At 49.1% G+C, this 18,722-nt stretch overlaps 1 protein-coding gene across 1 annotated transcript in view; it reads right to left on the reverse strand.

Moving 5' to 3' along the window:
• The window catches only part of PRKACB (protein kinase cAMP-activated catalytic subunit beta), a 122,117-nt gene extending 110,592 nt beyond the window's left edge, over nucleotides 1-11,525 (reverse strand). Inside the window, exon 1 of the mRNA XM_063938971.1 lies at nucleotides 11,287-11,525. Within this exon, the coding sequence (XP_063795041.1) occupies nucleotides 11,287-11,332 (46 nt within the window). The 5' untranslated portion in view covers nucleotides 11,333-11,525. The remainder of the gene's footprint in view (nucleotides 1-11,286) is intronic.
• Nucleotides 11,526-18,722: the final 7,197 nt, after the last annotated feature.

An 18,722-nucleotide genomic window follows, 5' to 3' on the forward strand; every position in this document is an offset into this window, starting at 1 on the left:
AACAGCTGAACCCATCTAAGGTCCTGCTTTGGGTGGGTATCTGGTGGTGTCCCCCCTGCAAGGGGCTACATTGCGCTCGCCCTCCCACCGACATTCTGCTGTCGGGATCCCGGGGTCGGTATGCTGACCGCCAGTCTCCCCTACCCAACCCTTTGGGTGATACCGGAAGTACCGATTTAACGCACATTTTTTCCTCGCACCTCAGGAGGCTGTCACACCAGCGGCTACCAGGCGTCTAAACATGGCAACAATTCAACTGCTCCGTTTTGCGCCGTGGGTTAAAACAATTAAATTAGCTCTAAACAGTCAAACACTGAGGAACAGCTGAAGGGAGATTATAATAAGAATTTACTTACCGATAATTCTATTTCTCGGAGTCCGTAGTGGATGCTGGGGTTCCTGAAAGGACCATGGGGAATAGCGGCTCCGCAGGAGACAGGGCACAAAAAGTAAAGCTTTACGATCAGGTGGTGTGTACTGGCTCCTCCCCCTATGACCCTCCTCCAAGCCTCAGTTAGGTACTGTGCCCGGACGAGCGTACACAATAAGGAAGGATTTTGAATCCCGGGTAAGACTCATACCAGCCACACCAATCACACTGTACAACCTGTGATCTGAACCCAGTTAACAGTATGATAACAGCGGAGCCTCTGAAAAGATGGCTCACAACAATAATAACCCGATTTTTGTAACTATGTACAAGTATTGCAGACAATCCGCACTTGGGATGGGCGCCCAGCATCCACTACGGACTCCGAGAAATAGAATTATCGGTAAGTAAATTCTTATTTTCTCTATCGTCCTAGTGGATGCTGGGGTTCCTGAAAGGACCATGGGGATAATACCAAAGCTCCCAAACGGGCGGGAGAGTGCGGATGACTCTGCAGCACCGAATGAGAGAACTCCAGGTCCTCCTTAGCCAGGGTATCAAATTTGTAGGATTTTACAAACGTGTTTGCCCCTGACTAAATAACCGCTCGGCAAAGTTGTAAAGCCGAGACCCCTCGGGCAGCCGCCCAAGATGAGCCCACCTTCCTTGTGGAATGGGCATTTACATATTTTGGCTGTGGCAGGCCTGCCACAGAATGTGCAAGCTGAATTGTATTACACATCCAACTAGCAATAGTCTGCTTAGAAGCAAGAGCACCCAGTTTGTTGGGTGCATACAGGATAACAGCAAGTCAGTTTTCCTGACTCCAGCCGTCCTGGAACATATTTTCAGGGCCCTGACAACATCTAGCAACTTGGAGTCCTCCAAGTCCCTAGTAGGTGCAAGGCACCACAATAAGCTGGTTCAGGTGAAACACTGACACCACCTTAGGGAGAGAACTGGGGACGAGTCCGCAGCTCTGCCCTGTCCGAATGGACAAACAGATATGGGCTTTTTTGAGAAAAAACCACCAATTTGACACTCGCCTGGTCCAGGCCAGGGCCAAGAGCATGGTCACTTTTCATGTGAGATGCTTCAAATCCACAGATTTGACTGGTTTTAAACCAATGTGATTTGAGGAATCCCAGAACTACGTTGAGATCCCACAGTGCCACTGGAGGCACAAAAGGGGGTTGTATATGCAATACTCCCTTGACAAACTTCTGGACTTCAGGAACTGAAGCCAATTCTTTCTGGAAGAAAATCGACAGGGCCGAAATTTGAACCTTAATGGACCCCAATTTGCGGCCCATAGACACTCCTGTTTGCAGGAAATGCAGGAAACGACCGAGTTGAAATTTCTTTGTGGGGCCATCCTGGCCTCACACCACGCAACATATTTTCGCCACATGTGGTGATAATGTTGTGCGGTCACCTCCTTTCTGGCTTTGACCAGGGTAGGAATGACCTCTTCCGGAATGCCTTTTTCCCTTAGGATCCGGCGTTCCACCGCCATGCCGACAAACGCAGCTGCGGTAAGTCTTGGAACAGACATGGTACTTGCTGAAGCAAATCCCTTCTTAGCAGCAGAGGCCATAAGACCTCTGTAAGCATCTCTTGAAGTTCCGGGTACCAAGTCCTTCTTGGCCAATCCGGAGCCATGAGTATAGTTCTTACTCCTCTACGTCTTATAATTCTCAGCACCTTAGGTATGAGAAGCAGAGGAGGGAACACATACACCGACTGGTACACCCACAGTGTTACCAGAACGTCCACAGCTATTGCCTGAGGGTCTCTTGACCTGGCGCAATACCTGTCCCGTTTTTTGTTCAGACGGGACGCCATCATGTCCACCTTTGGTATTTCCCAACGGTTTACAATCATGTGGAAAAAACTTCCCGATGAAGTTTCCACTCTCCCGGGTGGAGGTCGTGCCTGCTGAGGAAGTCTGCTTCCCAGTTTCCATTCCCGGGATGAAACACTGCTGACAGTGATATCACATGATTTTCCGCCCAGCGAAAAGTCCTTGCAGTTTTTGCCATTGCCCTCCTGCTTCTTGTGTCGCCCTGTCTGTTTACGTGGGCGACTGCCGTGATGTTTTTCCCACTGGATCAATACCGGCTGACCTTGAAGCAGAGGTCTTGCTAAGCTTAGAGCATTATAAATTTACCCTTAGCTCCAGTATATTTATGTGGAGAAAAGTCTCCAGACTTGATCACACTCCCTGGAAATTTTTTCCTTGTGTGACTGCTCCCCAGCCTCTCGGGCTGGGCTCCGTGGTCACCAGCATCCAATCCTGAATGCCGAATCTGCGGCCCTCTAGAAGATGAGCACTCTATAACCACCACAGGAGAGACACCCTTGTCCTTGGATATAGGGTTATCCGCTGATGCATCTGAAGATGCGATCCGGACCATTTGTCCAGCAGATCCCACTGAAAAGTTCTTGCGTGAAATCTGCCGAATGGAATTGCTTCGTAGGAAGCCACCATTTTTACCAGGACCCTTGTGCAATGATGCACTGTTTTTAGGAGGTTCCTGACTAGCTCGGATAACTCCCTGGCTTTCTCTTCCGGGAGAAACACCTTTTTCTGGACTGTGTCCAGAATCATCCCTAGGCACAGCAGACGTGTCGTCGGGATCAGCTGCGATTTTGGAATATTTAGAATCCACCCGTGCTGTTGTAGCAGTATCCGAGATAGTGCTACTCCGACCTCCAACTGTTCCCTGGACTATGCCCTTATCAGGAGATCGTCCAAGTAAGGGATAATTAAGACGCCTTTTCTTCGAAGAAACATCATCATTTCGGCCATTACCTTGGTAAAGACCCGGGGTGCCGTGGACAGTCCAAACGGCAGCGTCTGAAACGGATAGTGACAGTTCTGCACCACGAACCTGAGGTACCCTTAGTGAGAAGGGCAAATTTGGGACATAGAGGTAAGCATCCCTGATGTCCCGGGACACTATATAGTCCCCTTCTTCCTGGTTCGTTATCACTGCTCTGAGTGACTCCATCTTGATTTGAACCTTTGTAAGTGTTCAAAAAATTTTTAGAATAAGTCTCACCTAGCCTTCTGGCTTCAGTACCACAATATAGTGTGGAATAATACCCCTTTTCTTGTAGTAGGAGAGGTAATTTAATTATCACCTGCTGGGAATACAGCTTGTGAATTTTTTTCCCATACTGCCTCCTTGTCGGAGGGAGACCTTGGTAAAGCAGACTTCAGGAGCCTGCGAAGGGGAAACGTCTCGACATTCCAATCTGTACCCCTGGGATACTACTTGTAGGATCCAGGGGTCCTGTACGGTCTCAGCGCCATGCTGAGAACTTGTCAGAAGCGGTGGAACGCTTCTGTTCCTGGGAATGGGCTGCCTGCTGCAGTCTTCTTCCCTTTCCTCTATCCCTGGGCAGATATGATCTTATAGGGACGAAAGGACTGAGGCTGAAAAGACGGTGTCTTTTTCTGCAGAGATGTGACTTAGGGTAAAAACGGTGGATTTTCCAGCAGTTGCCGTGGCCACCAGGTCCGATGGACCGACCCCAAATAACTCCTCTTCCTTTATACGGCAATACACCTTTGTGCCGTTTGGAATCTGCATCACCTGACCACTGTCGTGTCCATAACATCTTCTGGCAGATATGGACATCGCATTTACTCTTGATGCCAGAGTGCAAATATCCCTCTGTGCATCTCGCATATATAGAAATGCATCCTTTAAATGCTCTATAGTCAATAAAATACTGTCCCTGTCAAGGGTATCAATATTTTTAGTCAGGGAATCCGACCAAGCCCCCCCAGCTCTGCACATCCAGGCTGAGGCGATCGCTGGTCGCAGTATAACACCAGTATGTGTGTATATACTTTTTATGATATTTTCCAGCCTCCTGTCAGCTGGTCCTTGAGGACGGCCCTATCTATAGACGGTACCGCCACTTGTTTTGATAAGCGTGTGAGCGCCTTAGCCACCCTAAGGGGTGTTTCCCAACGCGCCCTAACTTCTGGCGGGAAAGGGTATACCGCCCCTAATTTTCTATCGGGGGGAACCCACGCATCATCACACACTTTATTTAATTTATCTGATTCAGGAAAAACTACGGTAGTTTTTTCACATCCCACATAATACCCTCTTTTGTGGTACTTGTAGTATCAGAAATATGTAACACCTCCTTCATTGCCTTTAACGTGTGGCCCTAATAAGGAATACGTTTGTTTATTCACCATCGACACTGGATTCAGTGTCCCTGTCTGTGTCGACCGACTAAAGTAAACGGGCGTTTTAAAACCCCTGACGGTGTTTTTGAGACGTCTGGACCGGTACTAATTGTTTGTCGGCCGTCTCATGTCGTCAACCGACCTTGCAGCGTGTCGACATTATCACGTAATTCCCTAAATAAGCCATCCATTCCGGTGTCGACTCCCTAGAGAGTGACATCACCATTACAGGCAATTGCTCCGCCTCCTCACCAACATCGTCCTCATACATGTCGACACACACGTACCGACACACAGCACACACACAGGAAATGCTCTGATAGAGGACAGGACCCACTAGCCCTTTGGAGAGACAGAGGGAGAGTTTGCCAGCACACACCAAAAACGCTATAATTATATAGGGACAACCTTATATAAGTGTTTTCCCTTATAGCATCTTTATTATATATTTCTAACGCCAAATTAGTGCCCCCCCTCTCTGTTTTAACCCTGTTTCTGTAGTGCAGTGCAGGGGAGAGCCTGGGAGCCTTCCCTCCAGCCTTTCTGTGAGGGAAAATGGCGCTGTGTGCTGAGGAGATAGGCCCCGCCCCTTTTTCGGCGGCCTCGTCTCCCGCTCTTAACGGATTCTGGCAGGGGTTAAATATCTCCATATAGCCTCCGGAGGCTATATGTGAGGTATTTTTAGCCAAAATAGGTTTTCATTTGCCTCCCAGGGCGCCCCCCTCCCAGCGCCCTGCACCCTCAGTGACTGCCGTGTGAAGTGTGCTGAGAGGAAAATGGCGCACAGCTGCAGTGCTGTGCGCTACCTTTAGAAGACTGAGGAGTCTTCTGCCGCCGATTCTGGACCTCTTCTTACTTCAGCATCTGCAAGGGGGCCGGCGGCAAGGCTCCGGTGACCATCCAGGCTGTACCTGTGATCGTCCCTCTGGAGCTGATGTCCAGTAGCAAAGAAGCCAATCCATCCTGCACGCAGGTGAGTTCACTTCTTCTCCCCTAAGTCCCTCGTTGCAGTGATCCTGTTGCCAGCAGGACTCACTGTAAAATAAAAAACCTAAGCTAAACTTTTCTAAGCAGCTCTTTAGGAGAGCCACCTAGATTGCACCCTTCTCGGCCGGGCACAAAAATCTAACTGAGGCTTGGAGGAGGGTCATAGGGGGAGGAGCCAGTACACACCACCTGATCGTAAAGCTTTACTTTTTGTGCCCTGTCTCCTGCGGAGCCGCTATTCCCCATGGTCCTTTCAGGAACCCCAGCATCCACTAGGACGATAGAGAAAAGGCAATAACTTTTCGGGAGCGTATGAAATAGACTTAAGTTCCTCAGTGGTACCCTTCATGAAGCATACAATACCTCCAATGGCATCTCCACTGGGTGTTATCGGGACACTGGGTTACCCGTTCACACTGCCCCGTTATATGGGTCCTTCCCGTACCCAACCCTACAAGCTGCACAGGATGGATTCCCCGGTCACTGAGGACGCTTTCACACCAAGCAACGACCGGTGTGGTATTAATATTACCACAACAAGAGAATGGTAACGTCAGACTAAGTACCAGCACACAGGAATGGCGGCAGAGGCGCACAACACAAACCGCGAGGAGCAGAACACCTCTACCTAAGGTGTCTCCATGTATAACCTAGAATCTTCAGTGACTGAGGGCACGCAGGCGCTCTGAACACTAGTCCGGCCGGTGTAATAATAAAGCAAATAACTCCGGGTCATGGATAAAAAGCAGGACTGCCCCAGTTGCCTGGATGACTGGCTGCATTAAGGACACCCCCGCAACAGAGGGAGGGCAATTGCAGGGCCACACTGTCTCCAAAACAGCTGAACGTGCTAATGTTTCAGTAGCATGTGTGTAAGGTGCAGTCAGCTTGGGGCGCCGAGGGAAAACATCAGGAAGGGGCAGAGGCGCAGCCGGCAAAATGGTGGCAATAACTCAGAGGAAGAGCGAGTTACAGCAGGCGGAGGACCACTGCACATCAACCAACCGCACAGGGCGGGGCACCAGACACTGCTCATCCCAAATACCAGTGTACATCAACCAACTGCAAACGCCGACATGTGGCGGAAACAGCTCAAACCGCACAGGGCGGGGCACCAGACACCGCTCATCCCAAATACCAGTGCACATCAACCAACTGCAAGCTCCGACATGTGGCGGAAACAGCTCAAACCGCACAGGGCGGGGCTCCAGACACCGCTCATCCCAAATACCAGTGCACATCAACCAACTGCAAGCTCCGACATGTGGCGGAAATAGCCCAAACCGCACAGGGCGGGGCACCAGACACTGCTCATCCCAAATACCAGTGTACATCAACCAACTGCAAGCTCCGACATGTGGCGGAAACAGCTCAAACCGCACAGGGCGGGGCTCCAGACACCGCTCATCCCAAATACCAGTGCACATCAACCAACTGCAAGCTCCGACATGTGGCGGAAATAGCCCAAACCGCACAGGGCGGGGCACCAGACACCGCTCATCCCAAATACCAGTGCACATATGTCAGGCCAGTTGTGCAAACAGCATGGGGAATGGGCTATCCAGTGACACCGACCCTATAGATATACACTGCCAGCTCCATGTCTCCCAGTGACCCTATATACACATACTGCCACCAACCCTATATACACACACACACTGCCACCAACCCTATATACACACACTGCCAGCTCCATGTTTCCCAGTGTCACTGACCCTATACACACTGCCAGCTCCATGTCTCCCAGTGACACCGACCCTATATACACTGCCAGCTCCATGTCTCCCAGTGACCCTATATACACACACTGCCAGCTCCATGTCTCCCAGTGACACCGATCCTATATACACACTGCCAGCTCCATGTCTCCCAGTGTCACTGACCCTATATATACACTGCCAGCTCCATGTCTCCCAGTGTCACTGACCCTATATATACACTGCCAGCTCCATGTCTCCCAGTGTCACTGACCCTATATATACACTGCCAGCTCCATGTCTCCCAGTGACACTGACCCTATATATACACTGCCAGCTCCATGTCTCCCAGTGACACTGACCCTATATATACACTGCCAGCTCCATGTCTCCCAGTGACACTGACACTATATACACTGCCAGCTCCATGTCTCCCAGTGACACTGACCCTATATATACACTGCCAGCTCCATGTCTCCCAGTGACACTGACACTATATACACTGCCAGCTCCATGTCTCCCAGTGACACTGACACTATATACACTGCCAGCTCCATGTCTCCCAGTGACACCGACCCTATATATACACTGCCAGCTCCATGTCTCCCAGTGACACCGACCCTATAGATACACTGCTGGCTCCATGTCTCCATGTCTCCCAGTGACACTATATACACAATGCCAGCTCCAAGTCTCCCAGTGACACTGACCCTATATACACTGCCAGCTCCATGTCTCCCAGTGACACTATATACACACTGCCAGCTTCAAGTCTCCCAGTGACACCGATCCTATATACACACTGCCAGCTCCATGTCTCCCAGTGACACTGACACTATATACACTGCCAGCTCCATGTCTCCCAGTGACACCGACCCTATATATACACTGCCAGCTCCATGTCTCCCAGTGACACCGACCCTATAGATACACTGCTGGCTCCATGTCTCCCAGTGACACTATATACACAATGCCAGCTCCAAGTCTCCCAGTGACCCTATATACACACACTGCCAGCTCCATGTCTCCCAGTGACACCGATCCTATATACACACTGCCAGCTCCATGTCTCCCAGTGTCACTGACCCTATATATACACTGCCAGCTCCATGTCTCCCAGTGTCACTGACCCTATATATACACTGCCAGCTCCATGTCTCCCAGTGTCACTGACCCTATATATACACTGCCAGCTCCATGTCTCCCAGTGACACTGACCCTATATATACACTGCCAGCTCCATGTCTCCCAGTGACACTGACCCTATATATACACTGCCAGCTCCATGTCTCCCAGTGACACTGACACTATATACACTGCCAGCTCCATGTCTCCCAGTGACACTGACCCTATATATACACTGCCAGCTCCATGTCTCCCAGTGACACTGACACTATATACACTGCCAGCTCCATGTCTCCCAGTGACACCGACCCTATATATACACTGCCAGCTCCATGTCTCCCAGTGACACCGACCCTATAGATACACTGCTGGCTCCATGTCTCCCAGTGACACTATATACACAATGCCAGCTCCAAGTCTCCCAGTGACACTGACCCTATATACACTGCCAGCTCCATGTCTCCCAGTGACACTATATACACACTGCCAGCTTCAAGTCTCCCAGTGACACTGACCCTATATACACTGCCAGCTCCATGTCTCCCAGTGACACGATATACACTGCCAGCTCCATGTCTCCTAGTGACCCTATATACACACTGTCAGCTTCATGTCTCCAAGTGACACTGACCCTATATGTACACTGCCAGCCCCATGTCTCCCAGTGACCCTATATACACACTGCCAGCTCCAAGTCTCCCAGTGACACTGACCCTATATACACTGCCAGCTCCATGTCTCCCAGTGACACTGACCCTATATATACACTGCCAGCTCCATGTCTCCCAGTGACACTGACCCTATATATACACTGCCAGCTTCATGTCTCCCAGTGACACTATATACACACTGCCAGCTCCAAGTCTCCCAGTGACTGACCCTATATACACTGCCAGCTCCATGTCTCCCAGTGACCCTATATACACTGCCAGCTCCATGTCTCCCAGTGACACTATATACACAATGCCAGCTCCAAGTCTCCCAGTGACACTGACCCTATATACACTGCCAGCTCCATGTCTCCCAGTGACACTATATACACTGCCAGCTCCATGTCTCCCAGTGACACTATATACACACTGTCAGCTTCATGTACCAGTGACACTGACCCTATATATACACTGCCAGCCCCATGTCTCCCAGTGACCTTATATACACTCTGCCAGCTCAAAGTCTCCCAGTGACACTGACCCTATATACACTGCCAGCTCCATGTCTCCCAGTGACCCTATATACACTGCCAGCTCCATGTCTCCCAGTGACACTATATACACACTGCCAGCTTCATGTCTCCCAGTGACACTGACCCTATATACACTGCCAGGTTCATGTCTCCCAGTGACACTGACCCTATATATACACTGCCAGCTCCATGTCTCCCAGTGACACCAACCCTATATACACTGCCAGCTCCATGTCTCCCAGTGACACTGACCCTATATACACACTGCCAGCTCCATGTATTCAGGGAGGTGTAAGTGTGGCAGTGTGTATATATGAGGTACAGAGTGTACCAGGGTCAGTGTGTATATATGAGACAATGGGGTCGATTCAATTCACTAACAGTTGTCTCCCGGCGCTATTCAATACAGCGACAAGTGACCCTCAATTGCCGGGAATTCTTCTCTCACCCCCGGGGAGACGAGAGAAGAAACCCGACAAAAGTGCGGCAGTGCGGCACAGGGTGTATGGGGGTGGGAGTGTGTGTACATAGGAGGTATGAGGCACAGTGTGTATGAGGGGTATAGGGAGAGTGTATATAGGAGGTATGAGGCACAGGGTGTATGAGGGGTATAGGGGGAGTGTATATAGGAGGTATGAGGGGCATAGGGAGTGTATATATAGGAGGTATGAGGCACAGGGTGTGAGGGGTATAGGGAGAGTATATAGGAGGTATGAGGCACAGGGTGTATGAGGAGCATAGGGAGAGTGTATATAGGAGGTATGAGGCACGGGGTGTATGAGGAGCATAGGGAGAGTGTATATAGGAGGTATGAGGCACGGGGTGTATGAGGAGCATAGGGAGAGTGTATATGGGAGGTATGAGGCACGGGGTGTATGAGGAGCATAGGGAGAGTGTATATAGGAGGTATGAGGCACGGGGTGTATGAGGAGCATAGGGAGAGTGTATATAGGAGGTATGATGCACGGGGTGTATGAGGAGCATAGGGAGAGTGTATATAGGAGGTATGATGCACGGGGTGTATGAGGAGCATAGGGAGAGTGTATATAGGAGGTATGATGCACGGGGTGTATGAGGAGCATAGGGAGAGTGTATATAGGAGGTATGATGCACGGGGTGTATGAGGAGCATAGGGAGAGTGTATATAGGAGGTATGAGGCACAGTGTGTATGAGGAGCATAGGGAGAGTGCATATAAGAGGTATGAGGCACAGTGTGTATGAGGGGTATAGGGAGAGTGCATATAGGAGGTATGAGGCACAGTGTGTATGAGGGGTATAGGGAGAGTGTATATAGGAGGTATGAGGCACAGTGTGTATGAGGGGTATAGGGAGAGTGTATATAGGAGGTATGAGGCACAGAGTGTATGAGGAGCATAGGGAGAGTGTATATAGGAGGTATGAGGCACAGTGTGTATGAGGAGCATAGGGAGAGTGCATATAAGAGGTATGAGGCACAGTGTGTATGAGGGGTATAGGGAGAGTGTATATAGGAGGTATGAGGCACAGTGTGTATGAGGGGTATAGGGAGAGTGTATATAGGAGGTATGGGGCACGGGATGTATGAGGGGTATAGGAGGTATGAGGCACGGGGTGTATGTACACAGGAGGTAAATACGAGGCATGTGTGCGGCCTCCATCCCTGGCTGACTCCCCGGTGTCTCCCCGCTCGCTGCCCCCGGGCACAGCTCCGAGCCCCCAGGCCGCACTCACCGCTCTCGATCTCGTTGCCCTTCTTGGCAGTGGCGGCGTTCCCCATGGCTGGGAGGCTCGGGCGGGAGAGGGCGCTGCTTCCCGGCTCTGTCCGTCACACGGCTCCGCTCCACACACTCGTCCGGCCGCCGCCTCCGCCGCACGTCTAGGACCGCTCGCCGGAAGTGACGTCACAGCGGCCGCCGGGGCACGGGGCGGGGCCAACGGGACACTACCAGGTCCCCTCCTCCCGGCCTCCGCCGCCCCTGTACCCCGGCCTTCACCCCTTATCACCCTCCTCCTGCCGTCTCTATATGTGCCTGGCTTTCTCCTGTACCCTGGCCTCCACCTCCTGTCACCCTGTGTGGCTGGTCTCCGCCTGTACCCTGGTCTCCACCTCCTGTCACCCTGTGTGGCTGGTCTCCGCCTGTACCCCGGCCTCCACCTCCTGTCACCCCGGCCTTCACCCCTTATCACCCTCCTCCTGCCGTCTCTATATGTGCCTGGCTTTCTCCTGTACCCTGGTCTCCACCTCCTGTCACCCTGTGTGGCTGGTCTCCGCCTGTACCCCGGCCTCCACCTCCTGTCACCCCGGCCTTCACCCCTTATCACCCTCCTCCTGCCGTCTCTATATGTGCCTGGCTTTCTCCTGTACCCTGGCCTCCACCTCCTGTCACCCTGTGTGGCTGGTCTCCGCCTGTACCCTGGCCTCCACCTCCTGTCACCTCATGTGGCCAGCCTCCACCTGTACCCTGGCCTCCACCTCCTGTCACCCTGTGTTGCTGGTCTCCACCTGTACCTTGGCCTCAACCTCCTGTCACCCTGTGTGGCTGGTCTCCACCTGTACCCTGGCGTCCACCTCCTTTCACCCTGTGTGGCTGGTCTCCACCTGTACCCTGGCCTCCACCTCCTGTCACCTCATGTGGCCAGCCTCCACCTGTACCCTGGCCTCCACCTCCTGTCACCCTGTGTGGCTGGTCTCCACCTGTACCCTGGCCTCCACCTCCTGTCACCCTGTGTGGCTGATCTCCACCTGTACCCTGGCCTGAACCTCCTGTCACCCCGTGTGGCCGGCCTCCACCTGTACCTCGGCCTCCACCACCTGTCACTCTCCTCCTGCCTTCTCTATATGTGCCTGGCCTTCTCCTTTACCTCGTCCTCCACCTCCTGTCACCCCCTGTGGCCTGCTTTCACCTCCTGTCACCCCGTGTGGCCGGCCTCCACCTGTACCTCGGCCTCCACCTGCCTTCTCTATATGTGCCTGGCCTTCTCCTTTACCTCGTCCTCCACCTCCTGTCACCCCGTGTGGCCTGCCTTCACCTCCTGTCACCCCGTGTGGCCGGCCTCCACCTGTACCTCGGCCTCCACTTCCTGTCACCCTCCTCCTGCCGTCTCTATACATGCCTGGCCTTCTCCTGTACCTCGTCCTCCACCTCCTGTCACCCCGTGTAGCCTGCCTTCACCTGTACCTCGGCATCCACCACCTGTCACCCCGTGTGGCCTGCCTTCACCTGTACCTTGGCCTCCACCTCCTGTCACCCCGTGTGGCCTGCCTTCACCTGTACCTCGGCCTCCACCTCCTGTCACCCCGTGTGGCCTGCCTTCACCTGTACCTCGGCCTCCACCTCCTGTCACCCCGTGTGGCCAGCCTCCACCTCCTATCACACCGTGTGGCCTGCCTCCACCTCCTGTCACCCCGTGCGGCCTGCCTTCACCTGTACCTCGGCCTCTGGGCTGTAACATAACAAAATGTGGAAAAAGTGAAGTGCTGTGAATACTTTCCGGATGCTCTGTATGTTTCAGCATGTATGACACCAGGACATCATAGGACATCACGCTTTCCAGTGTTCTTGTTTCACAGTGATACATTAATAGTCCGGCTCTCCGCTTTGCTGGCCACAGCCCTGTACAATATTAGGTGCTAGGAACTGTGACAATACCTTTCAGATCTCTACCCTTCTCAGGTGACTTCAGGTGCCCACACGCGGCACAATATTGTAAACGAAGTGTGCATTTCCGACTGCTCAGAACCACGCATCATTTGTAGGGCAAGATAACGACGCTGATGCGCGCACCCGCAGGTCACTCGTTGGCTCGACATGCAGAAGGATGGTGGTGGTGAACGATACATGGACTGTATGTGGCCGGCTTTACAGAGAAACATAGAATGTGTCGGCAGATAACCACTTGGCCCGTCTAGTCTGGCCATGTACACACACACACACATGATATATTTTTGTTTTGGCAGGAGCCAATTAACCTACCAGTATATTTTTGTATTGTGGGAGGAAATCGGCGTACCCAGAGGAAACCCACGCATGCACAGGGAGAATATACAAACTCCACACAGAGCCATGGTTAGCGATTGCCATCGGTGTGTTCATCATCGATGGTCACTAACTATGCAATGGGAGACCATTGATTGTTTCACTCATCGATGGCCATCCCTGTTTTGTCTGTGAATGACCCGGGGGCGGGACTTCAGGGGTGCGGGGGGCGGAGCTATACTCTGTCCCAGCATCTCTAAAAAAAAATATTTGTTTAGGCTAAGCCATCGATGGAGAGAAACAATCTGGTTCTCTCCCATCGATGGCAAAACTATTAGACATCGGGCGTAAACCATCGATGGTTAGGAATCATTGATGGTCGATGGCCATCCCTAGCCATGGTGGGAATCAAACCTATGAGCTGTATGTCAAAGTCGAAAAATATTGTAATGCATGCCCCACGTACTAACCCCAGGCACATGATCGCTGTGCGTGCACTCGGTCTGCCGTGCGTGCGCATATCCGCAATTTGCGTAACGGAGCTTTTCACGGCCATGCGCCTTAGCGCGTGGTATGCGCATTTACGGTAGAGTTTGTGAGCGCATAGAGGGTTATTAGAACATTACATATTTAACCCAAATAGCGTATATTGTAGATATAGTTCCCCCTAGACCATGTCAGCGAGTATTAATAGTTCAAACAGTTCCTGGACAGAGAGATTCGCCTTTGCATGATATGAAGGGTCAGATAAAGGTTGGAAGGTGATGTCTAGTATCCAGCTGTAGGGTATTTTGAGGGTAACATTCCGGTGTTGGTTAGAGAAAGATCGCTTGTTCCTGCGTATAGTTATGTACAAAAATAGAATATGAACATTAACTGTATTTACTGTTTATTATGTATGCGGCGGGAATCCAGAGGATACCACCCACAAGAGCAGTTGGGGAAAGACATCGCCCACCCTTTCAAATCCACCTATGACCTCTTCTGTAATGTAAGGACACATCCCTGTGTCCAATGGACAATGAGATTACAGTGACCATTGTATTGTGTATGCATGTTGTTTATAAAAAGACCATTGTTGCCTGGCCGGTCAGAAGACTCTGAACGCTATCTGTATGACCAGCGGAGGACCGGCTCGGGTTGCGCTTGCGAACATTCTCACGTATGTACATTCTCTGTAGCCATTATTCTGTTTAGATTTACTTGTTAGCCTGTAGTGTATGATTTGTACTGTTTTACCTTTTGTAATTAATCCACTGTGGCCTTAGAACCCTGTGGTTGCAACTACAAATCAGTGTTGTGTTTTCACTTTCCTGCATGGGCTTTAGAGTGTATTTATCTGTATAAGGTGAATAAGTATTGATAAGGTGTACGCACTGCGGTTACTTTGTACCGTCAGTGCTACTTAAGGTTTAAGGTATAACATCATTGCAGTACTTTGCTGTTAAGGGTTTAAAGTGTAAGCATATCATTACATTGTATCATTAACAAGGTTTAAAGGTTATCAAGTGTGTGTGCGCTCGCTGTGTGTACTCTGTACACTCAGCGCGGCATGTTTACGCCAAGTGCGTACCTCGTGCAGGACTTTGTACGCAAATAGCGTACAAAGTGCGTAGCACGTGTATTCCGCCTAGCGGCCGTAGTGGCTCCACGGTAATAGTGTATTTAGAGGTATAGCTTTGCGGTCTAAGATAATATCAGCATTATCAATTGGGAGCTCGTCCGGTTCTTCCTCATACCCGCAGCCTAGCATATTTTCGCAGACTTTATCTATCAGCAAAGGGCGGAAAGGTATCCCCTGTAAGCCTTCTCTTGGTCGGTGGATACACTAGTGCTGATTAGATAAGCGTCTGCGCTGCATGGTTTGGAGGGATGCGTAAAGTAAGAACGCAAAAGCTATTTTTCTTTTTTTAAATCTGTAAATTTCTGTTTTGGCGCCAAATGCGCATGCAACACACGCACACACCTTTATTTTGTACTTTGCATATCTGCTCGCATTATTGCCATAAGCATTGATTACTAGATTCATTTTGACCTGTACTGAGAAAATTTGTTGCTATTTAGTTAAAATATAGAGTTAATAGTTAAAGAAGTAAGTGTAAGACGCACACGCAGCCTGGCCTAGTTGTAAAGGTTTATACAGTAGAAACTGTGTGTGTGTTAAGTAAGTGATTATAGTTAAATATCGCTTCCATTTATAGAAGTGTGGGTTTTGTAGTACTGCGGACGTACGGCCTTTGTACACGTGTCTCGAACAGCGTACGGGACTGCGTACGCAACGTAAAGGCATACACACGTGGCGTGTTCACGCAACGTGCGTAAAAGTACGACCGCTAAATACAAAGCACACAATAGCATTGTTTTAGTTAAAGCTCGAAACGGTAGCCACACGATAATAGCACAAATTGATCAGTTTTCCAATATTTAGTTTAAATACCTTTTTTACTGTATCACCTCTGAAATTAGGGCTGTTTCCCTGAATGAAAGTTAATTTTCTGTACAGAAAAACCAAAGTGTATATGAGTGAACGAGCGTGAGTGTGCAAACAATAAAGGTTTTGTGGACCCAGGGAATTCGGGATCCCGTCGGAGACCACACCAGGTGAGTGGACACTTGGTGGCGTGAGAGTGGCTTGCTCACGTTAACATTGATTAAGGTATAAAGGAGCAATTAGTAAAACAGCAGACCAAGAGGTCAGCGAAGTCAGAAAACCGCTGACAAAGTCAAGCGAAGCTCTGAATACCTCGGCCTAAAAGGTCAGCGAGGTTTTGTTTCATGCAGAATTCTTGGCGCAACATTTAAAGACAAAGACTGATGTCAGACTGAAAATAACATTTAATATCAAGTTAAAAAATAGTTTAATAAGCATAAAATTAAATTAAAAAATGATAAGTTCATTCAATGGATATAGTCCACTCTGTAATGAACCAATTCAAAATTAAAAGTCAATGCCTCAACGGCAAAAATTGTCCTGAGACCTGGTATCCTTAGCCAAATAGGCTTTATGATGTATTTTATTAAACCAGTCTATAGCAGTATTCCAACGGTACAGCCTCTTGTCTTTCTACACTTTGCTCTGTAAATAGCTTAATCCACATTGGGAACTTTTCCGCAGCATACAGTCATATAGATAACTTTATGGGGGTAAATCCACTATTTTTCTGGTGACACTTTAGCCGATTACAGCGCTCATGTACCTGTTACTGGTAGTATGGTGGATCCCCCGTCTCTGCCGTCCTCGTTCCCCTCTGATAATGTCAGCCGCCTCCCAGAGCCGCGGTGATCCGTCGTTCTACACAGCTGGCAGTCTGTGGAACGCACCGCTCTGGCTTCCGGTTTAGCGGTTTCCGGCTTCCGGTGACGTTAGCCGGCGTGTGTGTGTGGTCCGTAGAAGATTCGGGCTCGTACTTGCTGTAGAACAGTGGTGCAGCTTCCAACGCGTTTCCCCCCTTAGGGGCTTCGTCAGGGATAGCTGCTTCCAAAATGTAGTCCTCTTTTAAAGGTTACATTAATTGATCCTAATTGCATAATTGCTTTTTTAACTCTTGTATGGCATAAAAATTTTTTCACATGTGTGAAAAAATCCATTCAGTCTGACATGAAAAATAGAAGAAGAGGAAAGAGAGAAGGAAAGTTAAAAAAGGGGGGGGGGGTGGACAAAAGTGCACATGTGCATATATACGTCTGTACTCAGGAAAAATAGGGGTGCAATATTGTAACTGTTTTTATACTTTTTTTTTTTTTTTTATTATAAAAAGGCAGCCAAGTCAAAATCTATATTAAGACCCTTGGGGATGATAGAATCAACTTGATAAATCCACTTTGCTTCCTCCTTAGATATTTCTGTTATTTTGTCGCCACCTCTCCAGTTGTTTTTAATCTTTTTTATCCCCATAAAATTCAATCCTTCAGGGTTGCTATTGTGATAGTTCTTGAAATGTACTGGGACGCTGTGTGTTTCTACATTATTTTTTATATTGCGTATATGTTCTGCAATTCGGCTTTTTAGGGGTCTGATGGTCCTGCCTACATATTGTTGCCCACAAGGGCATTCTAGTAGGTAAATAACCCCCTTTGTATCGCACGTAATTTCATCTTCTATTTTGAATTCCCTTCCATTGGTGTTCGAGGAGAAGGTTTGGATCCCTTTAGTGCTTGTCTTTTTTGAATTTTTACAATTCTGGCATCTCAAACAATGGTGAAATCCCTTTTTTCTTCTTCCCTCGCTCATCCAAGTTTGTGCTTTCTCTGTTATTGCATCAGGTGGTAAAGTGCTTTTTACTAATGAGGATCTAATGTTCTTAGCTCTACGGTATATCATTCGTGGTTTCTTAGGGAGTACTCTACTTAATTTTTCATCTTTTAATAAAATCGGCCAGTATTTGTACAAGATTCTTTCCAAGTTGTGTGATTGAGAACTGTATTGGGTAATAAACGCTACTTCATTGTCCATTTTGTCTTCCTTCTTTTTTGGAGCCAATAACGTTTTTCTATCCACTTTTAGTACTTCCTCATAATTAGATTTTAATTCTGCTTCATCATATCCTTTTTCCATGAATCTCTTCGTCATTTCATCAGCCTGTTTTTCGAAATCTTCCTTTTTTGAGCAATTCCTTTTGAGTCTCTTAAACTGGCCCTTTGGAATATTGCGGAGCCAGTTTGGATGATGGGCGCTGGTTTTCTCAATATAGGTGTTGCAGTCCACTTCTTTAATGTGCGTTCTAGTTTCCAATGTGTTTTTTTCCACATAAATTTCCAAATCCAGAAATATTGCTTTTTCCTTACTGCAATTGGCGGTGAAATGGAGATTTAGTTCATTACGATTCATGTATATGATGAAATTGTCTAGTTCTTCTTGGGTTCCTGACCAAATGAATATAACATCATCTATGAATCTTTTCCATAGCTTGATGTTCTCCCGCATGGGGTTGTTGTTCCAGATATTTCTGTTTTCCCATTCCGCTACGAATAGATTTGCGTATCCCGGCGCGAATTTCGTGCCCATCGCGGTCCCGCGGATTTGCCTGTAATACGTGTTTTCAAACCAAAAGTAATTGTGACCTAAAATGAAATTAATGGACTCAATAATGAAGTTAATCTGGCGGTGATGAATGGTGCTATCCTCACATAGAATTTTTTCCACAAATCTGCATCCTGCATCATGTTCAATTACACTGTATAGAGAGGTTA

The sequence above is a fragment of the Pseudophryne corroboree genome, chromosome 9 (genome assembly GCF_028390025.1).
Source record: "Pseudophryne corroboree isolate aPseCor3 chromosome 9, aPseCor3.hap2, whole genome shotgun sequence".
Classification (NCBI taxonomy): domain Eukaryota; kingdom Metazoa; phylum Chordata; class Amphibia; order Anura; family Myobatrachidae; genus Pseudophryne; species Pseudophryne corroboree.